Genomic DNA, 26,635 nt, shown 5'->3' with positions numbered 1-26,635 from the left:
CCTTCGTCTTGTCACTTACGTTATATATCACACGCGCTTTGGAATTCACTGTCATACGATATGGCTGAAGAAAAACAGAATCGAGACTAGGATGCAAGTTACCGTGACAGTCGATGGGCATTCTAGCCCTCTCTCCTTCGATTCCAAACCTCATCACGCCCTACGTCATCAACATCATCTCTTTCTTGTTCGCTCCTGCTCATAATGCTGCGTTTCCGGCATCCAAGGGTGCTTGGCCTGTCTACTAGGCACCACCTCGCCCCGACCTCCTCCAGGAACAGTGCGCTCATCGTCAATATACACGCTCTGACCCTGTCCTCGTGGTCGCTCACCATACTCAGTTTGTCCTCCGTGCTGCAAATGCGGATTCATCTCCCCGCTTTGTAGAACTCTGGCATTGGTCATCCTGGGCATGTTGTGGAGCTGCAGTTGCGGTTGGGCATGACTCTGGTTATGGAAGCCCGAGTATGCACCGGCCGGTGCTTGGTTAGGTGCATTATGGAACTGTTGCAGCGGAAAAATGCTATCATGCTGTGGAAAGCATAGAGGGTCACCACCCTGGCCATCTGTCTCATGGTCAGCTCTCTCGTCGTGACTGCTTACTATGAGGCAGGATATACGATGCGGCTTGTCTTCTTCCTTTGTGTCTGAGGAATTGGATCTCTTCTCCCTCTTTTTCATTTGATGGCTCCGCCATTTGTCACCTAGGACTTCCCAGTAAGAGGGAAGATGCTTGCGCTGCTAATACTTCTTCGTACGCTCGCCTGGCATCGGTGGGGTGGTAAATAGATCTTGGGTCATAGTATCTATCAAAGGTATTTTGGACACAGGGAGGAGAAGGAACGCTCCGTATGGATCTTATACTCACGGACAGTGACTGAAGGAAAGAATGGAAGAAGAGGTGCCAGTACGATGATCGGCAGTACGAAGACAGTAGAAGGAGATGTCACTTACGATCTTTCCTTGATTCTGCACAATATCGTTGACGATAAACACCATGTCGAGAGCTCCTTTGACCAGCATTGCGGCCGCTATGTGATGGCCCTGGGGGAATCGCGTATATATTTCCCCTCTGTCGGAAGCTACTGCCGCTGGCGTTCCTTTCTCCTCTATGTATGCGCCTTGCACTCCGGCCTGTGGAATTATCGTTCACTGGATCGCCGGTGTACGCGCCTGCTTGCACTATAGGGCTTTGTTAGTAGTTAAGTAGTCTTCCGTGGTGGGTGACTTGCCGAAGTGAATCAGAGACGGCGGAGGCGTAGAGCATCTACCCCAAAAACACATATCATTGACGCCTAAGATCCCGGAAGTGGATGATTAATAGGAGCACTAGATGAGGACTACCAGAAGCTGATATCAATAGAAGGAGATACTATTCGATGACTAGTAGTAGCAGGAACGGAGTACGCAGCAGCACTATATGAACCACAACAGAAACAGTGAATATGCAATTGTCTTCACGACTCTCACTCATCTCCACAGGCCTTTGTGACAGCTGATTCATGGACGATACCTTTGGCGTATCAAATTCTAGTACGAACAGCAGTACACCAAACGCCTTTCAGGTCGCAAACTCCGTAACCAATAATATGCCGCAGACTATGGTCTTCCACCACAGTAACAGAGAACCTGATGTACAGGCACCTGATTCCCTTCCTCCCGATCGCCGGCATCTAATCAGCGCCGTCCGTCAACAATCCTTCCCACACCATCGAAAACCTTGCTCTTGGCCGTCAAACTTCCTCCCGTTTTAAAGCTGAGATACTTCAGCCCGGCCTTCGTCGTCATTAGATCTTTATTGCGTTTTTCCTTGGCTTCCTTGCTGCTATGGTCAGCATCGCTCTTGGTACCCTGGGAAGTAGTGCTTTTCTTCGTCGAGTCGGCTTCCGGGCGGATCACCTTGATTTGTCCGTTTGCGCTTCTGCGGAGGTAAGAACCGTCACTCTTCCAGCCTGTGGGCTTCTTTAAGAATACATTCATGTTTTGATGGTGTTTGAAACGGCTTCTCGATCGGAAGCTTGGCCACTGGTGCAACGGTGGGGTGAATCGATGGTATGTAAAGTGATACTGTTAAATAAAGATAGCTCTTTGTGGACCTTTGGACTATAGAGTACGTTATAGGGAAGGAGCATGCATAAGAAGAGGGTGGGATTTATAGGCGCTTATGGCGGGTCTTACCTTGATTCATAGGTTCGTGTAACATGGCCCATTGATATCATTAGTGTCATTCAAGGCATTATTGACGCTCTCGATGAGGCATGCAACACGTTACCGTCATGGAAAGCCAAAAGCCTCAAAGCCATAACGCGCAGGTATATCAACTCAGTCACAAGTGTCACTGTCCGCTATGTGAAATGTTGACCTGACGAAGCTCGACCAGAAATTGTAGGTATGGTGGACGCCACAGGGGGTTGTCACTTACGAGTCATCGAGAGTAGGCAAGTTACAGTTCTTCCGCAAGAGATGAAGTTGTGAACCATTGCGTTTTCCGAGAGAGAGGAGCCAAAAGCATTCGTCTTGTCTACATCTATCTCGACATACCCACACAGTCATAGACACTGTACCTCCTATGGCCTACATTATTCAAATGTTTCTAGCCACCACTGTACCCTTCATATATGGATCCTGTAGTAACATGTACAGCGTTGTAAGAAGCATTTCTTTCATTCTCCGTTTACAAACTCTGCTTGGTCGGCACGTACTTTGGGAATCCATTCTTTTCGATTCCAGCGCTAGCTACATTCGCCTTTACTGGGCGAACCGCGGATGGTGGTTTAGGAGCTTTTGGAAATCGTAGTCGCTGCCTCGATATGTGAGTCGGTGACTTGTAGTATGCTGGCTCAAGATCCCTCGCAACCTCCTCGGAGTAGTTGCTTGGAGGCAATCCCGATCTCCTGCCTTCACACTGGTTCTTGAAAGAAGGGCCGCCTTGCATCCTGTCAATGAGGGGTCCCCCTCGTGGGCGGACACAATTGTTCAAGTCATCATCTATATGAGAGCCTGAAAACATGTTGTCCCATGTAAGATTTACTTCTAGTTATATTGGCGTCCATCAAGCAACAACTTGTAGGTGGGGAGTTTTGATAAGCGGGTTGTGGAGATAATAGGAGGCAAGAAAGTGTTCTCTCATGTATAGCACACGTAACACGGCTTCTGACGCTTCAAACCAACGCCGTGAAGAGGAGGCACTACATGTTGGAAGTCACATTCAGATTGCAGATATAGATCAATAGGCGCGTGAACATGTCGACAACGTAAAACGAAAGGAGGGAAACTGATCATTGAGAAGATATCACACAAGTTCTAAGACAAACGATAGATGTCAAGAGTATCAGAATGATAGCTATTATTATAGAGCTTTGTTTTGAAAACCAGAGAAGAACACACGTCGCAGATAGCACATTTGCTAACGATGTCTTAAGAACCTTACAATCTAAACAGTGTCATCTTTACTTCGCTATAGAACAAAGACTGTAGCTCGATGGAGGTAAAGCATGATTCTCAGAGTCATGATGAAGATTTCGTACATGTTCAAGATTGGTGATAATATTCTTCAGTCGAGCTTGAGGCAAGTGTGGGTAGTAATGCCGTCTGTGGGGCGATGTGAGAGGCTGTAGTGCAGAAATTTGTCGTGAGAAATGGAGGTTGATCTTATGTATCACGTGTCTGCTGGGACAACGACGTCCCATGGATATGGAAGTGGGAGGTTACGGCGTGCTATTGGTCCAAAAGGTAGACAAGCGAGCTTGTGTGCACATCAACGGCATACGAGCAGTGATGGTCGTCATCACCATTGCAATTGCTAACACCGGCATTGAACCCAGTACTAATCAACAAATATATACAAATATAACTCGTGACGAAACTACGGTTGACAGGTTTCCTGGTATGCCTCAAAAGAACGCTGTGATGCCGTCTTTTCTCCTCAACGTAATATGAAGGAGTATGTACACGACCACACCGAACCCCAACATACCAGAAATGACCCCGAAACCCATGAGGTACTTTGGCTTGTCGTCACTAGGGAAGAGGTACGCACCATATATTTGCGCAAGGTTGCCCATCGCGTTGACAAGCGCAATCGCGATGGCCCTGACCTCAGGCTGCATGGACCCAAACGTTGCGCTTGCGAACGATAGAGAAACCGCATTCGAGGACCAGAGGCCAGCAGCCATGAGAACAAGTAGTGCGTATCGCGCTTTGAAGTCGTAGATTACGCATACTAGGATAGAAGTTATAAGCGAAAAGCCAAGCCAACTTGCGATTACGAGACCACGGTGGTTGGAAATGGAGTCGGCGAAGTATGTAGTGACTGCTGTACAGACAAAGGCGACAGCATAGATAGGGACGGTCATGTACTGAGCTGTTACCGTGTCCGTGTAACCGAGTCCAGTCATCAGCGTTGGGTAAAAGTACGAGAGTGTGGAGGAGCCAACGATGACCTGCTATTTGTTAGTCGGGTACTCCATAGTCTGTATAGAATGGCTCACCATGTAGCCAAGGATAAAGGAAATAGTCCTCCAATCCATGACGGCGAGTCGGAAAGACTTGGCCTTGCCCATTCTCTCCTCGCCTTCCACGTGTGTTCGGACGCCGCCTTCCCGGAGGCGTGCAATTGCGATAGCTCGCTCTCGGTCGGTGAGTCGTTTTGTGTTGGCAGGAAAGTCCAGTAGGATGAAGTATGCAGCCACTGCCCATACAATAGTGGCAGCTCCCTCCACGATAAACAGCCATCGCCAACCACGAAGTCCACCTGTGCCCTCCATGCCGCCAGTTATCGCACCCGCGAGAAGACCACCAAATGCACCACTAAGAATCGCAGCCGACATGTATACACCAAAGCGTTTCGATTGTTCGTCTTTCTTGTACCAGGAAGAGATGATCAGGATAATTCCTGGCGCGAAACCTGATTCGAAGACACCAACGAAGATTCGGAGTACGACGAGATGCTTGAAGTCATTGATGACAGCCATGCAACAGGTCAGGGCCCCCCAGATTATCATGATGATGGGTAGGTAGATGGACGGTTTGAGGCGGACCAGAAGCATGTTGGAAGGCGGCTCGAAAACGACATAAGTCACGAAGAATACTACCAAAGCGATAGAGTATTGATCGGAGCTCAGTCCCAGATCGTCAGCCATACCGGCAATCTTCGCGTTCCCGATACTGGCACCTCGTTAGCGTTGATTATCACGCTACTTGGGATGAGGCATACTTTGTGCGGTCCATGTATGATAGCAGGTACATCAACCATATCGTCGGTAGCAGAAAGAGGTCAATTTTGCGAACCAACTTTTGTTCCTCCTCCTTCGTCCAAGTGAAGTCGTCAGCGACCTCTACATGCTTTGCTGTATCTGTCTCCTTCACGTCTGCTGGCTCTAGAGAGTGGCGCGTCGACGACATAGTGTCCTGCTGCGCGCAACGACGGGAGTTGGACAGATGTGGAAGGAATGAAGCAGAGCTAAAAATTCCAGATCGTGCAGTATTGCGATAGCAGTCGCAGATATGTCTAGATGGGTGCGACGCCCATGGAGCTTTATAGGGGAGTGTATCTCGCCCTCTCAGGTTTTGATGATGTTCGCCGAAAACAGCATGGACCTCCCCAGATTGTGTTCGGGCCTTTTTCTTACCCCAGGTCTTAGACTACAAGCCGAAGTTCCCGCATCAGACCCGCCTGTACAGATGCTTGACACAATGATTGGTCGTAGAACACGACAGAACATGTTCCATGCATGAGCTCGCTGCGCACCCAACAGTGTGCCTCGAGGCGAACTTTGTGCCACTAAGCGAAAGCAAGCGGTAGCTGTCACACGTGCAAGTCGCATCGGCGCGTAAGCTCGCCACGAGGCCGTTGCTTCTCTGAGAATGGTTTGAGCCGAGTCTCAACAGCATCCTTGTAGTGCGGACCATGATCGCATGGTTCCCGCCCGTGGGGAGTAATTGGTACCGATCAACAACACTCCGTTGCCACAAGTTCCGGTGAGATGTACTTAAGCATGCGGGGTGCCAGCGAGGTGGTGTTTGTCTTTCCATCATTTCGATTTTCCATTCTTTCGCTAGACCTGCCGCATCTCCCCAAACCCTCACAACCTACACTACAAATCAATCGGAGATGTCTCCTTCCGCGATCGTGCCGCAGTCTGACCAGACAGCGCCTGCCAACGGCCACACCAACAATGGTCAAGTTGAGCAGAGTGTCGAGAATCCTGTCTATCTCACCACTGAGCCAAAAGAGGACTTTGATTGGAAGATTTCTCTGAAGGGCAAAGTAATCGCCATTACCGGGGCAAACAGAGGTTGGTAAACATGAACTCCGGAATTCAAGACAGATGCTGATCTTGTAGGTATCGGACTTGGTCTCGCGACAGTATGCCTTGCGAACGATGCGGCTGAAATCTACTCCCTGGACCTCTTTGAACCCGGTGAGGAGTTTCAAGCGCTTCAGAAGGCCAACCTCAAACGCGTACACTACCTGCACTGCGATGTCACCTCTGAGGAAAGCGTCACCAAGGCTATCGACCAGATTGTTGCTCAGTCGGGCCGTATCGATGGTATGATCGCGAACGCAGGGATGACCAAACATCAGCCCGCACTCGACTTCGACCGCCCACAGCTTGAGCAGCTTTTCAACCTAAACGTTTTCGGCGCGTACTTTTGCGCAACGGCAGCCGCGAAGAAATTCATCGAGCTTGGTATCAAGGGGTCCATCGTCTTCACAGCGTCCATGACATCGTACCGGCCAAACAGGGCAGCACCCTCAGCACCGTATGGAGGGACCAAGGGCGCTGTCCGCAACATGGCGCATACTCTTGCAATGGAGTGGGCGAAGCATGGAATTCGTGTCAATTCGATATCGCCGGGTTTCGTACGCACACAGATGACGTACTATGTTGAGAGGGCGCCCGACTGGAACTTGAAGATGCAGTACTATGGCGGTATGCCTAGATTGGCCGATCCTCGAGAACTTGGTGGTGCGTATGTGTACCTCCTCTCGGACAGTGCCAGCTACACTACGGGTATCGACATTCCAGTTGCGGGCATTGTCGGCGCCTGGTAGAAGGGGTTTTGTTGTTGCTTTATCGCGTTATACTGCATTGGGTGGAGTCTGTAACGGTCGGCTGGATTTGATTTTCCTAGAACCAATTCAACAAAGTTTCTCTAAATTATTCTCCTCCCTAGAAGGTGCCAAGCTATATGTGGTGGTGCTTTTATTGACGTCGGTGTTGGTGTTGACCGTGTCAGCGCAGGTCATGAAGGATGAGGCGACGCGTCAAAAAAACGGAATTGTGACTCGCAACAGCCACAACTGACTAAGCACATCTCCTTCGCTGCACGACCATTATCCAACATGAATTCACAGATTTTTTGAGTGGATATTACTACTCGACGCCTACCAAATATGCTTCAGGACCTGTATCAATTACATTAGGCCTCCCAACTTCAGCCGGTGGTGGACAGTGCTCTCGCTGGCGCGGGGTCTTCGAAGCAGTATCCGACGCGGGCCTTTTGCAGAATGGACACAGTTCTTCAACCACCGTCAGATCATCCTACAAATCGCTGCGAGACCTCAGCATCCGGGCTCCGCGTGCGCTGCGTCATCCTGGACTAGTTGTGCGTCTTTCCCGTTGGTCCCAGGCTCGTTCCCCACGGCAGGCCTAACCGCCGAAGCGGATCCTCAAGGGCCAAGCGAAGTTCCACCAGCATGCGCAACATCATTCGTAATGCAAGCATCGTCGACAGACAATCCCAAGCCGCGCAAACCCCGCCCCTCTCGAGCGCGGGTAAGTCTACTTATACCAACTAGATGCGAGATTTTTACTGATTCGACGGTTCCGTTGCTTGCAGGGCTTACGTACAACCACCGGATGGTAAGCTGTTCCCCCAGCACGTGTCCACCTTGTATCTTTATACGGTTATGCTTGCCAGCTCTATACTGGTTACATGCTACAGGACTCTTAGTTAACCGCCGGCTAACACAAACAGCCTTACTTGCAGACGAAGGAGGGTGAAATGCGATGAGCTAAGGCCACGATGCGCGACATGCAGCAAATCCGACAGAGAATGTCTATGGCCGTCGCCAAATGATCCTTCTGGGGCCACAGCAAGCAACGCATCTGGTTCCGTGCAATCAGAAACTTCGCCGGCGCAGGATGGTTCCTCTGCTGCTGCCACGTCTCCAGCGCCTGCTAGACGACGGATTCCAAGTGAAATCGATCCTCAACTCTGGAACAACTCGCCTGAGCTCCTGTTCGACTCCCCATCAACCATCATCAATTCGTTGCCTTCGCCAAATTCGGCACCTCTAGCCTACTACGACCTGCTTGCCGAAGATGCCATCAACAATATTGATAAGTACAACCTTAACGTGGATCTAGACAGGAACAATTTGTCTAGACAACAAAGTCCTGTCGCGGAAACACCAAATTTCGGCGCACAGCTGCCCTCGAACCAGCGAGCACCAGAGGTCGAATCATCGGCAAATGAGCAATGGAACTCTATTGACATCATACCTATGTCTGACGACGAGCTTGTGCTTTTTCAGCACTACATCACCGTCATTGGACCTATCTTGGACCTAAACGACCCTTCCAGGCAGTTTACGGAAACTGTTCCTTCCTTGGCTGTCCATAACGTGGGCCTCCTGAAATCTCTACTCGCTGTGTCGGCACGACACATGGCACTCCTGAATGAGCCACAACTTCGTCGACTGAACATACAACATCAAACCCCAGATATCGACGCTAGCATGATTGGAAACCTTCAAAGTCCTCTATTACAGTTGGCAACACAATATTACTATGAGACTTTACAGTACCTATCCAAGAACCTCTTCTATCCTTCCTACAATAAGTCTAGGGAGATTATATCAACATCTATTCTCATCAGTACGTATGAGATGTGGGACTCTGAAGGTCAATACAGTAATGGAGCCTGGGAGAGACATCTTCGTGGTATATTCTGGATACAGAGGAGCCAAAACAACAATGGAGAGTGCAAAGACCCACTCCGGAGAGCTGCCTGGTGGCAATGGTTACGCCAAGATACTTGGGTCGCATTCCGCGAAGGACGACGGGTTCTGACTATTTGGAGACCGACCAAGCGGTTGATGGACCTGAGCCCGGACGAACTAGCTTTGCGAATTGTGTACATATGTGGAAGATGTGTAGACTATGCCGCAAACGAAAAGAAGTACGACTTGAATACGCGTATCGACCAAGCTGGAAAGCTTCTGCAAGCGCTGGAGGACTGGCATCGGGCGCTTCCAATATCCTTCCAACCCATTCACCGAGGACTGCCGCCTGGACCTGGTGCCATGTTTACGCCCATCTGGATCCATCCTCCTTCGTACGCAGCTGCCATCCAAACATTTCATTTTGCGAGAATCATTGTTCTTATCAACCAGCCTTCATTGGGAGGTGTAGACGAATTTCGGATTCGACAACGCAGCCTGGACGAAAGTGTAGACTTGATCTGTGGTATTGCCATAACACATCAAGGCAGAGAAATTCCGAGTGCCATGGTTAACTTCAAGTCCGTATATGCTGGTAAGCCCTGCGTCATCACACATGCTGTTTGAAACAATGCTTACAGTGTTTAGCTGGTTTATGCGTTCAAAATCCCGTGAAGCAAACGGCTATCTTGAATCTTCTCGACCAGACGCTCGACATCACCAAGTTTCCACCAAAGACGCTACTTAACGATCTTACCAGCTATTGGCGGGCCGAATCATGACCTTCCGTCAATCGTTCCAAATACAGCCATTATACTTGAACGTTTCTCCACACATGCATGTCAATTTCTTCATCGCTGCACCAGCCGTACCACAGATAAACGGATCTTTGGCCCCTCACTCGGCCTTCACTGCGATGTAATAGTTCTATGAACTCGGTCTCATCTGGGCACAAGCCGGAAAGAGCAAAGCAATGCAAGAGAGCCACGTAGCGAGGCCGCTGTGAGTGGGTATGTAACGGAGAACGCTCTGAAATTGGGTGTGCCTTCTCCACAAAACTCACAATGTGGAGAACGCTCAGCCGTCGTGCGACTCCCTGCATCGTGGGGTAGAAGCGGGGTGCATGACAGAGTGCTGATCACCTCGTTCAGCTGAACGCGTTTGCCTCGTTACGAGGCACATCGGCAAGGACCCGGTGAGCCGATCCATAGCTGCCGACGTATCGCTTGCTTCTCCGGCAACGTCATGCATGTTTGCTCGCGACGAGCACCAATCAGTGACCCTGAGGCCCGCGGCTTCCCCGAACCAAACATGCCGCAAGGGAACGATGGCAGCTTCAATTCCGAACCCGTTCCGATCATTTGAACTCTATGCGCTCGACGTCTTTCCAGCACCACATATCAGTAGACATTGAAGACATTGCAAAGTGCATATTGTTACGCATCCATCATGGCGGTTACTAAAGACAATCGTACACTGGCAATACTCAGTGCCGCCACAAAAGGCAATTATGGCGTCATGGCTGCAATCGCGTACGAAGCTTCCACAAATATCGGTCGCAATTCTGACCATCTCTCAGCTACAACATTGAGCACTTGACAGCTCTTGTCCGCGCAGCAGAGTCGAAGCGATCGCCCTTGATAATCCAGCTGTTCCCATCAACCCTCAAGCAATTACCTCTTCTCGCCCATGCAGCTGCGCATGCCGTAAAAACCGCCACAGTACCTCTCTCTTTACACATCGACCACGCCCAGAATGTGGAGCACATACGAGAGATCATTGCGACGCTACCGGTCGACTCAGTTATGGTGGACATGTCGCATTACGATGAAGCCGAGAATCTGGAAAAGACGCGGATACTGACCAAGGAGTGTCACGACAAGGGCATCGCGGTAGAAGCGGAGAGCGGACGGATAGAAGGTGGCGAGGACGGCATCGCTGATACAGGAGATCTTGAAGGTATGCCATGTATTGCAGAAGATGGTAAAATCATTCGCGCATCTGACTTGGAATAGCACTCTTCACATCACCTGAAGATGTCGACAACTTCGTCAACGCTGGCATCGATATATTAGCCCCGTCGATCGGAAATGTACATGGGGACTACGGCCCTGCTGGTCCGAAAGAAGGACAACTACACTACGACCGCCTCGAAGCGATAGATAAGCAGATCAACAAACGTGTTCTGATCGCATTACATGGCACCAATGACTTCCCCGCTGAAGTTATGCAAAGATGTATACGATCAGGCGCAGTCAAGCTGAATGTCAATAAGCTTCTACTTGAAGTGGGAAATGAGGTGCTGAGGAAATATGCGCCGACGACACCTTTGGCGAAGTTGATCGACACGCAAATGGAGGTCATACAGAAGGAGACAGAGAGGTGGATGGACATATGTGGCAGTAGTGGTAAAGCTTGAAAGCGCAGTAGATCACTTATTACAGAGGAGGAATGTTGATGCTCAGGCAGCGCAACACAACACGATCAAATAACTCAATACAATAATCTCAATGGAGGTGTATTTCCTAAACACCTCTTATTCACTGTATGCAGCTGTAATAGTTGATGAAACTCTTTCTGATGCGATAGCTCTTATGTTTAAACGGACGACGAACGTATATGCGATTTAAGTTCTCTCCCACTGGGGTCGTCGTCTTGGCTCTCATGCTAGTCAACCTCTGCACTAGTTGTAGTTATTGTCGTGGCTTTGGATATCACATATCATTGGGGTGAGGTGAAGTTTAAATAAGCTTCGTAGAAGTCTGGTTCAAGGGGCCAATCGACCTGTCACTACCACAACAACAGGATCCTCTCCATTGGCAGAGGCTCAAGTGAGTGACCACGGTCGTAGTAGCTGTACTTTATACAAGGAAGAAATTGGACACTCCTCAGCAAGTTCTTGTAGGGCGTTGTAGTCTACAATAGCATATGACCAGGAAACTCGAGACGTCTAAAAAGATTGTAGGCGTCTAGGTCACGTATTAATAGAAATAATGCCTGCGTTACGCTTGCTGTAGTGGGCAAAAGAAAGAGCTTGCTCAGGGGTGTTGAGCTTTTTCGTTGACGTGGTGCCTGCCCAGGTGGGGTCAACCAGCTTAGCCTTCGCTAACACGCCCCGCATCTCCCACAATCAGATTCGAAAACCTTTCACTCTCTTCGTCAGAGGTTTCGCCGGACCAACAACGCTGATGCACCAATAAAGGTGGGTCGCTGCAATTTTGCTCTAGTTATATTCGATGTAAATTCGGATTTAGTATCGGTTTTGTAGTGTACGTTTTCCAACATTCACTTCTCGCTTGCCCCCGCTAATAACCATCCAGGTAGCGGTTATCACTCCGGATTCTGATTCATCGTCAGTGTCTTCCGGCAACCCCGGTTCGATTCCGGGCAAGACCTCTCTTTTTGCTTTTTTGCTTCTATCTACACATGACCTGCGTCGTGGTGCGCGATAGTGTGTAGACGAAAACGAAGCGTATCGTCTGCCTGCGCGATGCGGAGCGCTACTATCATTACGAAGAATCTGGTTTTGACAAGTTGTACCACAAACATTGACCTAAAGGTATTCACTAGGCTTTTTGCTTATATAGACTTGATCCTAACGACCATGTATTCTTCAGGGTGTGCTTTTAGTATTACAGACAACTTATTAAGAACGAGCGTCTTCGTTACGTGGATTAGCGATGAAGGAAAGAGTTTGTTGCTGGTGTCTGGAATGTAAGTTGATTAGCTTAGCTGCAGACTTTAGTACTAGATACATTGCCTATCTCATATCATTTCGCCGTATCATGCCTCTCGAATCGAGTCTACTTTCATTTGCAATCTCTTCTCCCCCACCATTACGCGCTATCGTCGGTATCAAAACATCCATCTCCCAAGTCATCCGCTCATCCATTCGACTCCACCTTCTTTCCGACCACTCCATCTGTTTCTGAACATGTGTCGTCGCCTCATCAGCTAGCATATTGTCTTCGAATAGGAAGGCGAGTTCCTCTAACGTGCGACCGTAGGTTTCAGGGAACATGAAGTACTGTTGTTGTTGCGTTAGCTAACGAGGTATGTTGAGAGGAGAGTTATAATAGACGGAAGAGCCCAGATGAACGGAGAGGACTCACGATAAAGACAATCTCAAATGCCAGCCAAGCGCAGTACATTATAAGCCAACGTCCTTGTATACGTTGCAGTCCGATGGGGTTGAGGGTGGTCGTGGTGAAGACTGCTGTCCGGCTGAAGAACTGGAAGATGGTGATGCCTTTGGTACGTTGCGCGAAAGGGAACAGTTCGACCAGGAACGCTACAATACGTTTAGCATCGTTTCCAGTCACCACTTTTGTCGTCACAACTTACTATACGTAAGCGCGTTATACCCAATATTGTAACACGCCTGATACAAAAAGATGATCGCAATCGTCAATCTCGCCGGCTCAATACTCTTTGTAGCAGTGTATCGGTGTACAGCGACTGTCCACGCAACATAGCAACACAACAAGCTACTCGCACAGATGAGATACATCTTTCTGCGCGGGAAGCGTCGGACCAACAGCGAAAAGGACACTGCAGTAAACAAGTTCCAGCTGTTGAGCCCGACGTTCACTCTCCCCACAAACCCAGGATCATCGTACCCAATCATATTCAACAACTGGTTTAGGTAGTAGCTGAGCAAGGTGTTACCGGACCACTGTGTGAAGAGACCCAGAAAAGATCCAATGATGACGCGCTTGCGTAGACCAGGGACAGCGATCATCTCACGCCAGGAACGTTTTGAGTGTTCCAGTTCGATGCGGATGGTGTGTTCGATTTGTGCCATTTCAGCTGCGGCAAAGTGTGAAGTGCTGTCACCTTCGGCGTGGAAGGTAACCAGTGTGTGGTATGCTTCTTCGCGACGATCTTTAGAGATGAGGAATCGGGGCGACTCGGGAATCATGCTGGTACTATTAGCTTGCTATGAGCCCTTTCACAGTGGGGCTGATGTTCTTACAAGATGAACACAATCTGCAGTAGTGATGGCCCAGCCTGAAGGAGTGATGGTATACGCCAGGCCCAGTCGTCTTTGAGATTCTGGGTACCGTATGATACCCCCGCTGCTATGAGCGAGCCCACGAACCAGAGCGCATTGAAGAGAGAGGTCATGATCGGTCGTTCCTTTGGATACGCAAGCTCACCCATCAACGAGGAGCCTGCGATGATACAGAACGGTATACCGAAACCGATGATGAATCTGGCACCAATATACATGCCAGCTACGACGCGTTAGTAAGAAATACATGCGCCTACTTCATATCCAGACATACCACTGATGGAGAAGGCTTGAACTAGGGATCCGATGACCATAATCCAAGAGCCGAGGAAGATCGCCCATCGTCGCCCAAATCTATCATTCACGTACGGCACTAGTGGTAGAGCGCAGAGAGCACCCAGGTTGTATGCTGAAGAGATAATACCAAGCAGCACTCCTCGGGGCCTATTGAAATCTAGGTTGTTAGCAAGAGCAGAACCATAGTTGTGATCTGAACTAACATATCTGCCATGTCGGCGCAATCTGCACTGCGTTAATCATTTGTGAATCGAAGCCTGAAGTCATCTCAATCCCGATACATGTCGGCAACAAGAGCGCATACAGCCTCCTCAAGTTCCTCTTTCTATACCACGGTATCTGGTCTTGTTCAACGATACGCGTCAGTACCGGTTCTGCCTGCCTCGCAGCGGCAGCAGCGCCCACAGGCGCCATCCTTGGTATCGATCTCCAAACCTCAGCTCAGATCAGTGGTACGATGGAATAATGTCACTAAGTCAAGATAGACGAAGTAATGGCAGCTAGCACTGATGGGTGTCCGGGACGTGCGGGCGTGCCCGTTAGTTCTATATACTCCAGGTTCGTGCGGCGCATCATAATTCGTATCGTCAGATTGTATGCAGGTGAGACGATGCATATGAATGGGTTGTAGTAAGAAGACGACAGGGTAGTGCTGCATTGACCTTTGCCCCGCATGTTGGTGGTAATATAAGAGGTGCGCCCGTGACGAATCAAGACTCGCTCACAACATGGTGATACACCAATAGAGTTTGTGCGCCGCGCATGTTTGCATGTATGTTGCTGGTTCGCATTTGCGTAACGATGGGATGAAGCATCTAGTTGCGCGACGTCTGTTCAGGGAAACAAAAAGATGGGAGCCTCTGACTTCTCAAGATGTTAAGAGACGCATCTGAACGTCAGCATGGTAGCCAAGTTGCCAAATGGGGTAGTATCAACTCGAAGTTATGCCAAGGGGGGTATATTACCCAGTAGCAGCTTGATTTACCATGTTAAGCGGAATCCTAAACGGGCAGCACGGCGCCACATCCACCGAGCAAAGGCTCGGTACCGTGACATTGGCACCAGTAGAATAGAAGCTGCCGCGCCGCTGGGAAGCGGATCGCGGTCGGGCTGAAACTCGCGTGTGCAATACGTCTAATGGAATGAAGTGCGGTGTAGGTAAGCCGTCGTCTTACGACCTACTCAAGTAGAAGTAACGAGTACCATCAAATTTGTGTCCTCTGACCTATGGTCGCACAAACTCGGTGTAGATGACTACATTTGATTGCTTAAGCGAAAGACGGCTGCAACTTCCCCGCGATCCTCTCTTGAACCCGCTGTGGCAGTAAGCTCTCGTAGATATGACTTGTCCACTCACAACAAACTCGTCGTGTGTATGCCGGATCTATGATCTCCTCGATACCGAACGCATTCGCTGTACGAACTGGGTTCATCAGCCGTTTGTACTCGTTCCCCAGCTCTGTATAACGCTTGTCCCGCGCTTCTTTGCCTTCTTTCCTTTCAATCTCCTTGAGTTCGAACGAGTGACCGACCTCAATACCGCCCTCAAGTGGCAAGGAGCCCCACACACCGGATGGCCAAGCGACGCGCATGCGTGGATCGCGGCAATCCAACATAATGCCTCCTGCTACGCCGTAGACGCGTCGCACAATGACGTTGAAGATAGGCATGGTTGTGCTGTAATAGGTTGCAGCAAGAGTGACGCCGTGCCGCATCGTTGCAGTGCGTTCTGCTACGGTTCCTATCGCGTAGCCTGGGACGTCGACGAATTGAACGAGTGGAAGGTTGAAGACATCTAGGAACTTCAACATGCGTGTGATCTTCTGTGATCCCAATGCATCCAACGCGCCAGCATTCTGCTCGCAGTTGAGAGAGACCACTCCGACTGGCTTGCCTGCAAACCGCGCGAGGCCGACTATGGCGGTAGTGCCCCAGAGAGCGCCAATTTCAAAGAACGAGTCTTTGTCCACGACTTCCGTTATGATAGCACGCGGATTATACATCCGATTCTTAGAACGCGGTATGATCGATCGGAGATTCTCTGACATTCGGTTGATTGGATCAGAGCAGTCGATTACCGGAGGAAGCTTCGTACCGCAGTCAGGTAGGTAGCTCAAAACTGTTCGCATCTGCTCGAAGCAGCCTGCTTCATCTGGTGCCAGATTATCGATAGTGCCGTTTGTGCAATGCATCGCCGGTCCACCAAGATCTGTGAACGACAGGCCCTCCTCAAATGTCGCGTTCTTCACCACACTAGGGCCAGCATTGAACAAGGAGCCAATGTCTGCAGCCATGACGGAGAAGTGACAGGCAACTACGCGAGCTGCTCCTAAGCCAATCGCTGGCCCGACCACTGCGCCCAGATTCGGTATACCCATGTTGAGTTGTTGAACGACCTGTGCGAAAGAAGGCAGCGGAGGAACGTAAGAGAAGCCTGTGGAGCGGATGGTTGTAACAGACCCGCCGCCTGATGATCCGTCGACTAGTTTGACAATGGGTAGCTTCAATGCGATAGCAAGCTTCTCCATATAGATCTGTAGTCATCAGTATCCGTATGCTGGGGCAAAGTACAGCTAGCTTACTGTTTTCTCCATAAGAGCGCCATCAGCGTGTCCGGCGCGAATTGAGAAGTCGTCGGCCGTGAATACAATCTTTCGACCTCGTAGCCGCCCAAAGCCTACTATCTGTCAGGAGACTCTCCTAGTGTCATCTCTGCAACCATACCTTGCACGTTGTTGGAAGGCACGTATTCTTCTGGTTCTTCTTTCACCAGGCCCAATTGTTTCCATTTGACCGTCCCGCTCACACTGCCCACTTCCTGGAAGCTACCAGGATCAAGCAACTGCTCAACCCTTTCCCGTACCCATAACTTCCCCGCCTGCTTCTGCCTCAGGTAGCCTCTGTTGTTCGTGTCCGGTGTTGCGGCGAACTTGCGGAGCGTCGCGATCTGTCCGAGAATATCTGAGTAGTCTGCGGGTAGATCTGAATCTGTGGCCTTCTGTCTTCGTCGCTTCGGTGTGTTCGGGGCGATGTGCGAGCTGACTTGCGCGAGCCGGTCTTTCGCGGTCTCAGATGACGTCGACGCGTCTTTCGGCGTGGTCTTCTGGTCGTCGCCGGCCATTGCGATTGATATGAATGTTAAAATAACGTGTCTTCAGGCTCCAGAGATGAAGCGACAATGGAATTGTCACATCGCGACGGTTTGAACCAAGTTGGGATGGCCGTGGTAGAATGTTGGGGTAGGTCTGGTGAACCGAGGCATCTTCAAGCTCCCCGCGCTTGCCCTCCTTCATCGGACTCCACTCTAACCGCGACCATGTCGGTGTATATGTCAAATCAAAAATTGAAAGTAACGATTGCTTTCAATCTGACGCTGAGTTTGCTAGTAGCTTTTAGAAATCCTCTCTGGTCGTATACAAATTAGTTCTGCCTCATAGAATTAAACGACTCGTCCACTCGAGTCAGATCCTATCGTCAAAACACTGGAGTTAAGCCTCTTCACACAGAGTAGCCTTTGAAATCTCCCCATTGTTTGCTAGAGAACATAATGGCGCGACCGCCGCAAAGACCTATCAAGCGACTGCTCATCGCGAACAGGTCAGTAGCGACTCCTTCCCTTATCAGAGCACGACTGACAGAAGGCAGAGGAGAAATAGCGACGCGAATCATATCTTCAGCTCGCGAGCTTGACATCGAGACATATGCGATATACGTATCAGGCGATGACTCTCATGCTGTCCGAGCAAGTCATGCTATCGAGTTACCATTAGCTTCATCCTTCATGAGCATTGACGATCTTGTAGGCATCATCAAAAAACACCAAATCGATGCTGTACATCCAGGATATGGCTTTTTGTCGGAGTCTGAGGACTTTTCGAGGAGAGTTTGGGACGAAGCTGGAGCGATAGTTGTCGGCCCCGGATGGGGAATCCTGAGCAGTACAGGAGATAAACTCAAAGCGAGACTGCTTGCGGAGCAATGTACGTTTTGCGAGATGTTGAGGTAACGGCTTTACTGATGAACAAAATAGGTGGCGTTCCCGTGTCTCCGGCCCTTCAAGAACCCACTAATGCAGTTGAAGATGTCCAGCGCTTCGCGTCAGAAGTTGGCTTCCCAATCATGGTCAAAGCAGTAGACGGAGGTGGCGGGCGAGGCATCCGTCTCATTCGCAGCAATGACCAGCTGCCTGCTTTGGTCAAAAGAGCAGTCGAAGAGAGTCCCTCTAAGCAAGTGTTTGCAGAGAGAGCCGCTGTGGATGGCTTTCGGCATATCGAAGTTCAGATCATTGGAGACGGAACTGGAAACGTGACACACCTTTGGGAACGCGAATGCAGCATCCAAAGACGATATCAGAAGATCATTGAGCTGGCACCGAGTGTTGTGTCTGATCGCAAGCAGGTCGCAAAGGTGATCGAGGATGCACTGAGAATGGCTCGACATGTCAGTACCAAGACCAGTCCTTAACTTGCTTCGCTGATGTCCGGCAGATACAATACTTCTCACTTGGCACCTTTGAGTTCCTTACGAACCCAGTAACGAAGGAATACTACTTTTTGGAAGTCAACCCACGGTTGCAGGTCGAGCATACGATCACCGAGTCCATCTCCATGACAGACGTCGTCAAGGCACAATTGTTACTCGCGCAAGGTGCTTCACTGAGCGAGTGTGGCCTACCAACAGCCGAGCGAAAGCCAGAGACTCCGCCTCCTGCGCATTCTATCCAACTGCGCATCACTGCGGAGAATGTTCAGAGTGACTGGTCATTATCGATTGGCAAAATCACATCATTCCAGTTTCCTTCTGGTAACGGTGTTCGGGTTGATACACACCTCATCAGTGGTCGCCCTACTGTTGTATCAGCAGATTTCGATAGTCTGGTCGCCAAGATCATCGTAACAGCATCATCGTGGAAGGAGGTTGTTCGCAAAGCGCAGAGAGCTTTAGAAGATACGCATATCGCTGGAGTTAAGACAAATATCGACATGCTGAAAGCCATCGTTGCGCATTCGGATTTCCTGGACGGTCGATGCGATACGCAGTGGCTAGAAAGCAAACAGGAGGAACTGCTTCAATCGAGCCAACGCATCGCTGAAGCCCATCGTAGCATTCTCGGCCCAGACACCACGGCATCTTCTTCAACGGCATCAGTTTCGGCAGCCAACACTCTCTTCCGAAAAGGCGATGCATGGTCCATAGCCATCTCTTCTCCAGCCACGAAAGTGACTGAGAAACCACCACCCCACCATCTCGAGCTCACACGCGTCCTACGAAACGATTTCCCCACCTCCCTGAGTGCGGAGTTGCTCTTCACAACCCCCTCAAGCATTTCCTCGGCCACACCTCAAACAACACCATATACTATAACACTTTCCTCAACCTCTGCTAGCGCTTCAGCAGCAACGTCGCATCATAGACGTGGCAACCCATCTGATCCATCACACATCAGTATCCCGTTCCCTGGAAAGCTCGTGGAGGTATTGATCGACGAAGGCGACTTAGTGAAAGAAGGAGACGTCATCTGTGTAGTCCAGCAAATGAAGATGGAGTTGGAAGTACGCAGTCCACGGAGCGGTCGGGTAACATGGGTGACAGAAGCAGAAGACGGGGAAGATGTCGCGGAAGGCATGTTGGCTGCTATTATCGAGACTGCGCAAGAGAACCGTCTTTGATAATACTAACTGAAATATTACTTGCATTCTCTCGTTGCGTTATAGTGAAGTTGTATATGCTTTACATCGTCTCACACCTAACAGTCGTGTACACATTATCCTTGGTCGCCCGGCTGTAAGGGCAAACCTGCCTTGCCTTGTGCACCACCTTCTCCAAGTCTTCCTTTGCCAATCCGCGTACCTTGACGAGAAGTTGGACGCGCAGTCCCATGTCTAGGTCCTTCATGCTGCCGACAAGTTCTACAGTCGACTCGACGATCGAGTCTTCAGTCTTGGTGGGCATCTTGAGACCGAGGGAAGGAGCGACAGCGTTCATGGCTGATTGAACTGTATTGATGTTAGTCAATTCGCTAACGACGGTCAAAGGACGAGGACGTACAGCATGCACCGTAGCCAGCTGCGAAGAGCTCTTCAGGGTTGGTCTTTCCGGCGTCTCCAGTGCCACCGAGGGCCTTAGCCATTGTCAGGTCAACCTTGAGGTTTTCGCCGTCTACATGTCTGAAAAGGTATTAGCAAAGGTCTCTTCTATCTCTGAAGGTAATGCTCAGCATACCCTGTGCGTGCGCCCACGACGTGAGCCTTTGCTGTGTAGAGGCTAGGCGCTGACTCGGTGTTCAAGAAGCGACGGCACGGTGCCGCCATGGCATTTCTTTGCGAGACGCGGACCGCCTGGCGGAGCATTGGTGCGAAAGTTCGGCTGGCCATTGTGTGTGGAGGGTTCTTGGTGGAAAAGATGATGTATAAATTGAGCTTGTAGGTGAAGGTTAAATGCAATGTTATGTTTGAAGTAACAAGGGCTCGATTGCGCGCTTCACATAAGCTCTGTCAAAAGAAAACTGGAGCTATGACAGCTGTGACGTCCTCACGGCCAAATCGCGGCGTTCATAGTCATGACGTTTGCATCCAGCCATCGTGGTGGATTCTAGCGCAAGGGACTCCCGCCGCTAGTGAAGCGGGATCTGGGGAAATCTCAGTTCGATCCCGAGCCGCAAATCTAGGCAATGAATCAGGTACGTTCGGTGTAATGCACAGAAGCTTGTTACTGTGCTACGTTTGAACAGATTGATGCCTACCAAACCTGGCGGATATCGAACGCAGACGCCTTGCGATAGATTGTAGTTGCACTCGCTCTGAACCGAGATGGTGGATGAGCAAACATGACAAAGTCAAATAGGCGAGCCATCGACTGCTTCTCCAGCCCTGCGATATTGTAAGCTGGACCGATGGCCCTTCTTTGCCTACAATGCTTCTCCATATCCGTTTCTGTCAGCAGATCGAGAACCTCATCAGCAGGCTTCCAGCTTTTGTCCGGTGCAGCGCACATCCCATACCAGTCTCCTTCCGTGAAAGACGTTCCCGCTCCATATACAGTTTTGACAGCGTCTTCGTCGCATATCAGGACTTGGTAGGGCTCTATGCACACTATAGGTCCGAACTGCGCGTGCAGTTTGGGGAAATGGATGTGGGATTACCTTTTGCGGATATGCCAGACAAGCCATAGTTTGCTGAGACGTGCGATGAAAGGGCCAGGAACATTGCGCAGGGGGTGGAAGAAGATTCTGTAAGTCGTCGTATAGACAAGGTTGTCGATGATTAGATCCAGACTGTGATCGTGGCTGCATCAACATGCGCATAAACCTGCTCTGAAGCCTTTCCTCATCCGGGATGGCGTTCCAAGGTGTGCCGGCGTCTGCTTCCACACAGACAAGAGATAAGTACACCGATCAGGGTTGGCATCGATGCCCAGAAATTCTTCAAATACCCCCAAATTCCTGGCAGTGCTGGTGTCTGGATGGCTGACCTACACACCACTGCGACGGCACCTTGAGCAGAGCCACCTCATTCGTTCACCAGAACCTTGTGTGTTTCCTTGAGGATCATCAACATGTGCGAAATATAGTCTACCCTAATGTCTGTATCAGACACCCCTGAGCAAAAGAATCCATGTATCATGTGTAGCTCAACGTGGGGAGCACTGAGTGAGTGGGGTAGGATGCGCGTTGCTTTTCAATGTTTCACAGCATGAAGGCGTGGGGTACTATTACCAACTGACCAGCATGCCACTACATCCTACAAGACCCCCGATACTTCTTAAAGGCACAGCTACATAATCCAGCGTTACCTACTGCTTACAACAAACTAGTTCTACCATCATGCCGCGGAAGAAAAGCACCAACTCAGCTCCGGTAGCATTCCCATGTTTACTTTGCAGACGGTCATTCAACAATGCAAACGCCCGGTTAGCCCATCATCGCTCCCTGCACGCAGTGCCTGCCAGTCAGCGTGTCACTGCTACTAGTGCATCGACTACAGCCAGAAACAGATTGGTACCTTGCACGGTGACCGGCTGTGATCGAACTTTCCCAACCCGTCTCGAACTTGGACTGCATTTGGAATCCCCTACTCATGCCTGTAAGCGGGGTATGCCATTACAAAGTCTCGGTACAAGCAGGCATGTGTCATCGTCTCTAGATGGCTCAAGCAAACTATATACAGACATATCCAATACCTCAGACACGATTCTAGAGACGAACGTCGAGTTCGTAGCTCCTGTTGTAGTGGCTGAAACATCCTCAACTTTGGGCTCTCTTACTTCGCAGTTCGGGTCGTCGCTTTACATAAGTGTACCTCTACAGTCAGCTACCGGGGAATCTTCTAAGGCGCCACGAGCATCAAAGCAAAGCACATCCGCTAGAAAGCACGCTCAGATCAAATTCACACCAGAGAATCGGAAAGGTGGAAGGCTGAGAGTGCGAGCACCCAGCGAACAGCCACTTCATAAGTGGAAAGTCATTCCAGAACACCAACAATGTAATGCACTTATCGCGCTCCGGTTGCGCTGCCATTCCAGTGTCATCCTCAAAGCCAACAAATACACACCATATACCGATCACGTCAAACTCATAGGAGGCAATGCAACACCTATCCCCTTGAGCGCTCCCGCCCACCATTGGCAGATGTCAAAGCGCAGCGCCGTCGCGCTAGACTGCGAAATGGTAGGCATAGGCAACAAGAATGAATCAGAAGTAGCACGCATCTCAGCTATTGACTACCTCACTGGCGAAATTCTCATTGACGCCTTGATTCAGCCGACTAAACCAGTCACAGACTGGCGTACAGAGTACAGTGGGATCACCGAGGAGGCACTGGTTTCAGCCGTTGCCCAAGGAAAAACACTAATGGGTTGGCCAGAAGCGCGAGCTTCATTGTTCAAACACATCGACACCGCGACTGTCTTAATCGGCCAATCATTAAACTTCGATCTTGTCGCGTTAGGCATCCAACATGAACGAATTGTTGATTCAGCGATATTGGCTTCTGACGCTGTTGGACCTGGCGTGAAGAGACAATGGGGTCTCAAAAATCTATGTAATCAGCTTCTCGACATCAAGATACAGAATCACGGCAAGGCAGGACATGATTCTGTCGAGGATGCGTTTGCGGCACGAGAAGTGGTGTTGTGGTGTATTGACCATCCAGACGCGCTGAGTCGGTGGGGAGTGAAGCGGCGGAATGAGTATTATGCCAATCAGAAGAAGCCGAAGCCGAAGCCGAAGGCCAAAGCAGGCGCTGCATCGCGAAGGCAACAGCCATCATACTTCGGTGTCAATTTCTATCATGACGTTGAGGATGGCGAAGTGTTGACATGGGCCGATATTGCGGAAGATTGTGGATGGCCACATCCAGACACAGGGTATGACCCTTGGTCAGATTGAAGCAGCTTCAACATTGACATGTCAGGTGGCACAAGTGAAGGGATGAAAAGGTACACGAGCTTACGTAAATATAATTCAAGCTCGTAGAACGATGACCTACCGCCCCAGAAAAGAAGGCGCCTTTCTTTTTATAATACAGTCGCGAAAATAAATCCTGTCCTAGCAATGTCCAGTGTTCTCATTCATTTTCCGTTTGAACGTCGAAGGCGTACAAGAAGACGCCGATGCATGCAAATTAGTTTTGCCAGACTCGAATTGACTCAGAAACTTCCTACTCGCACTCGCACCGATATCGCTCAAGACCGCTGTAGAAGGTACATTAACAACTTGCTCTGGACGGGTAGTGAGGTTACCTGTCTCCGAGCAGAGGTTGTGACTCGCTGCTGTCTCCAGCTCCACCCTTCTTCTTCTTACCTCGCTTCTTCCTCTTCTTCTTGCTCCCACCTTTGCCTCCTGCATGCGAAGACTCGGCTTCCGAATGCTTCTGGTCGTCGTGACCATCAGCTTGGCTACCATCGGCTTTGTCCTCGGAGTCACTAGAGCTTGTGGTCTCCAAGACGACCTTCTTGATACCATTAAAGTCTACAACGTTCTCAGAGATGCTACCGCTTCGAGCGGTATGTCGCTTCTTCAGCGGGCTGCGCGAACGCGAGCGTAGAGAGGCGATGGTACTAACGGAACGCGACCGTCCTCTCGAACCGCCGTTTTCATTGTTGCGATTGTCGACAAGTAGATGAGTGTTTTCGTCGTCTTCATTGGCACCACCCTTGGGAGACGTAGGGTCTTCTTCGTGTTCCCTTGCACCTGATCGACCAGATCTCCAGGACATGCGATCGCCACTTGGAGCCATGGTTCCGTATCCCACCGCTACGCTGTGGACGCCATCACTGGCCTCGCGACCTGCTGAAGATAGCAAGCCTTCGCCAATCCCACCTTCGGGCGCGTGAGAGTCCTGGGTTATTACACCCTCAGTCGACGTTGCCTCGGTTGGAGCTTGAGCGTCCTCAGGTATCGTTTTGGGAATATCAGGTGTGAGACTTGTCTGGCCGGGCTTGATCTTGACGGTGTTGATGCGAGTCTGTTTGGGCCTGGTGGCAACGTTCGAAGGGCCGAGATGTTTCAGGTGCTGCATGACAGTTGGATCATCACTGCGGAGTGGCGATGCACCTCCCTTGCTGCCGCTACTGCGGCGGCGGAGCATGAAGGAGGGCTTGGGATGGCCTTCGGGCATGTCGGGCAAAGAGGCCTTGCGTGGAGGCGCCTTGCCGTTCTGTTCTGAATCTGTTTCGGTGTCCACAGCTTGTGCTTCTGACGGCTTGCGAGAGAGGTCGGTGATGACTTTGCCTCGGGGGACGCGGGCGCGAGGGGAAGGAGCCATGCGGCGGATCGCCTTGTGCACGTCGATGAAGACATCAGATTCGTCAATGATTTCCTCTCCGATCAGTTCCTCGATAACATCCTCTAGGGTAACGACACCCACGGCACCACGAGCCTCAGCTGGGAATTCGGAGACCAGCACCATGTGGGATTTGCCCTCCTGGAAGAAGTTGAGAATATCCAAGCAGCTCGTCTCGGGACGGGTTTCTGGAAGGGTGGCCAAAGCGAAATCGCGCACGCGTAGAGCGTCCTCCGGGTCGTATGTGATGAGCATCTTGACCAGGAGCATACCGACGAAATTGTTTTCGTTCTCGGGTGTATGGATGGGAATACGCGAGTAACCAGCAGACAGGATGTTATCCATCATCTTCTCGTCCAGAACCGTGTCAGACGACATGGTAAAGACGTCCTTCATAGGCGTCATGATGTTACCGACAGCCTTGGCCTTGAGATCCAGCACAGCGGTGATGATGGTAACTTCGTCCTCGTTCAGACGCTCATGCTCAAGTCCAAGAGACTGATGCAGGCTAACGAGTGTCTTCAATCCACCCTTCTTGTAAACAGTACCGTGGTCTTCGCCGAGGAGGTAGTCGAGGAGTTTGGCAGTCGGCCAGGCGATTATGCCCATGATGTACATCAGGCCGAGAACGATGGGAGCCATGGCGGCGCCAATTGGCAGACCGTAGCGCACACATATTGACTGGGGGACGACTTCGCCGAAGATGACTGAGGCTTGTTAGACGTGATCAGAGTAGCCGGGAGGGGATGCGCGTACCAATGAGGACTGTGGAACTAACGACGGCGGGCCATCCTCCACCGAGAGACCTGTCTAGCACGATAGGAAGGGTTTCGTTGGTGATGACGTTACTCAGGAGCAGCGTCACCAGGACCCAATGCTTGCCGCGCTCAAGCAGCTTCAGGACCTTCTTCGCGTTCTTGCGTTCGTGCTTCTCGCCGGATGAAGCAAGGACTTGGAGGTAGATCTCGTCTTGACCCATCAAGCTGGAGGGTAGCTGTTAGCGCGCTGCGGCACAATGGCAGGACCACGATGTACTCACGCAATGGTCAGACCCGCAAACACACCACCAGCCAAAACAAGCGCGACAGCGACACCTAGGAAGAGCCAGAGCTGCGGGTCGCTGGAGTCCTTGGGGAGATCCTCATCGGCGTCCCTGAACGTCTGTATCACATCGCCAAGAGGCAACGCGGTCACCATAGGCGCGAAGGCGTGGAAGAGGCCGATGAAGGCGAGTCGAGCAGTCCGCAGCGAAGAGCCATTGGCGGCCGCGCGAGAACGAGTGGCGCTCATGGCCATGGCAAGCACCTAAGTGCGGAAAGATGAAGAAAGTCTCCGTACAGAGGAGATGGATTGGCGAAGGAGGTCGTGTCCAAGGTTGGTGGTGGGCGCGCAAATAATGATGCGGAAGCAGCGGTTTGGTGGGTCTGCGCACGGTTGGCGCATCTAGACGTATGATGCAGCCGTGGAGTGGACAAAGGTGCGCGTATTATTCTTGTGTCAGTCCTTTACCCCTTCCTAACAAACAGTATACCCAGCGTCATTAGCAGTCTGCCATTGCATCCCTCAACGACAGATGCCTCTGAACACAACATG

At 50.6% G+C, this 26,635-nt stretch overlaps 10 protein-coding genes across 10 annotated transcripts; 4 read left to right on the top strand and 6 right to left on the bottom strand.

Annotated features, from left to right (window-relative positions):
* Nucleotides 1-1,677: 1,677 nt before the first annotated feature.
* ALTATR162_LOCUS908 (uncharacterized protein) lies at nt 1,678-1,980 on the bottom strand (the record flags this gene model as incomplete). The annotated part of the gene is made up of 1 exon (XM_043308502.1): nt 1,678-1,980. One exon carries the CDS (start codon nt 1,978-1,980, stop codon nt 1,678-1,680), a length of 303 nt encoding a protein of 100 aa, XP_043164437.1.
* Nucleotides 1,981-3,893: 1,913 nt separating this feature from the next.
* On the bottom strand, nt 3,894-5,403 carry ALTATR162_LOCUS907 (uncharacterized protein; the record flags this gene model as incomplete). Its single annotated transcript, XM_043308501.1, has 3 exons — nt 3,894-4,442; nt 4,491-5,166; nt 5,216-5,403. The coding sequence occupies 3 exons, from the start codon at nt 5,401-5,403 to the stop codon at nt 3,894-3,896; spliced, it is 1,413 nt and encodes a 470-aa protein (XP_043164436.1).
* A 709-nt stretch (nt 5,404-6,112) lies between these two features.
* ALTATR162_LOCUS906 (uncharacterized protein) lies at nt 6,113-9,732 on the top strand (the record flags this gene model as incomplete). The annotated part of the gene is made up of 4 exons (XM_043308500.1): nt 6,113-6,296; nt 6,345-6,975; nt 7,984-9,545; nt 9,599-9,732. 4 exons carry the CDS (start codon nt 6,113-6,115, stop codon nt 9,730-9,732), a joined length of 2,511 nt encoding a protein of 836 aa, XP_043164435.1.
* A 667-nt stretch (nt 9,733-10,399) lies between these two features.
* On the top strand, nt 10,400-11,369 carry ALTATR162_LOCUS905 (uncharacterized protein; the record flags this gene model as incomplete). The annotated part of the gene is made up of 3 exons (XM_043308499.1): nt 10,400-10,482; nt 10,530-10,909; nt 10,966-11,369. 3 exons carry the CDS (start codon nt 10,400-10,402, stop codon nt 11,367-11,369), a joined length of 867 nt encoding a protein of 288 aa, XP_043164434.1.
* Nucleotides 11,370-12,710: 1,341 nt separating this feature from the next.
* Nucleotides 12,711-14,475, bottom strand: ALTATR162_LOCUS904 (uncharacterized protein; the record flags this gene model as incomplete). The annotated part of the gene is made up of 6 exons (XM_043308498.1): nt 12,711-12,977; nt 13,063-13,241; nt 13,295-13,872; nt 13,926-14,187; nt 14,239-14,408; nt 14,465-14,475. 6 exons carry the CDS (start codon nt 14,473-14,475, stop codon nt 12,711-12,713), a joined length of 1,467 nt encoding a protein of 488 aa, XP_043164433.1.
* Nucleotides 14,476-15,529: 1,054 nt separating this feature from the next.
* ALTATR162_LOCUS903 (uncharacterized protein) lies at nt 15,530-17,382 on the bottom strand (the record flags this gene model as incomplete). Its single annotated transcript, XM_043308497.1, has 3 exons — nt 15,530-16,795; nt 16,844-16,938; nt 16,986-17,382. The coding sequence occupies 3 exons, from the start codon at nt 17,380-17,382 to the stop codon at nt 15,530-15,532; spliced, it is 1,758 nt and encodes a 585-aa protein (XP_043164432.1).
* A 426-nt stretch (nt 17,383-17,808) lies between these two features.
* On the top strand, nt 17,809-19,930 carry ALTATR162_LOCUS902 (uncharacterized protein; the record flags this gene model as incomplete). Its single annotated transcript, XM_043308496.1, has 4 exons — nt 17,809-17,858; nt 17,907-18,241; nt 18,292-18,701; nt 18,749-19,930. 4 exons carry the CDS (start codon nt 17,809-17,811, stop codon nt 19,928-19,930), a joined length of 1,977 nt encoding a protein of 658 aa, XP_043164431.1.
* A 61-nt stretch (nt 19,931-19,991) lies between these two features.
* Nucleotides 19,992-20,635, bottom strand: ALTATR162_LOCUS901 (uncharacterized protein; the record flags this gene model as incomplete). Its single annotated transcript, XM_043308495.1, has 3 exons — nt 19,992-20,257; nt 20,310-20,428; nt 20,484-20,635. 3 exons carry the CDS (start codon nt 20,633-20,635, stop codon nt 19,992-19,994), a joined length of 537 nt encoding a protein of 178 aa, XP_043164430.1.
* A 2,288-nt stretch (nt 20,636-22,923) lies between these two features.
* Nucleotides 22,924-23,646, top strand: ALTATR162_LOCUS900 (uncharacterized protein; the record flags this gene model as incomplete). The annotated part of the gene is made up of 1 exon (XM_043308494.1): nt 22,924-23,646. The coding sequence occupies one exon, from the start codon at nt 22,924-22,926 to the stop codon at nt 23,644-23,646; it is 723 nt and encodes a 240-aa protein (XP_043164429.1).
* Nucleotides 23,647-23,995: 349 nt separating this feature from the next.
* Nucleotides 23,996-26,332, bottom strand: ALTATR162_LOCUS899 (uncharacterized protein; the record flags this gene model as incomplete). Its single annotated transcript, XM_043308493.1, has 3 exons — nt 23,996-25,749; nt 25,799-26,025; nt 26,082-26,332. The coding sequence occupies 3 exons, from the start codon at nt 26,330-26,332 to the stop codon at nt 23,996-23,998; spliced, it is 2,232 nt and encodes a 743-aa protein (XP_043164428.1).
* Between the last annotated feature and the right edge of the window lie 303 nt (nt 26,333-26,635).

This window comes from Alternaria atra (assembly GCF_907166805.1).
Source record: "Alternaria atra isolate CS162 genome assembly, contig: 21, whole genome shotgun sequence".
NCBI classification, from domain to species: Eukaryota; Fungi; Ascomycota; class Dothideomycetes; order Pleosporales; family Pleosporaceae; genus Alternaria; species Alternaria atra.
This window is presented reverse-complemented; position numbering and strand designations above follow the sequence as displayed.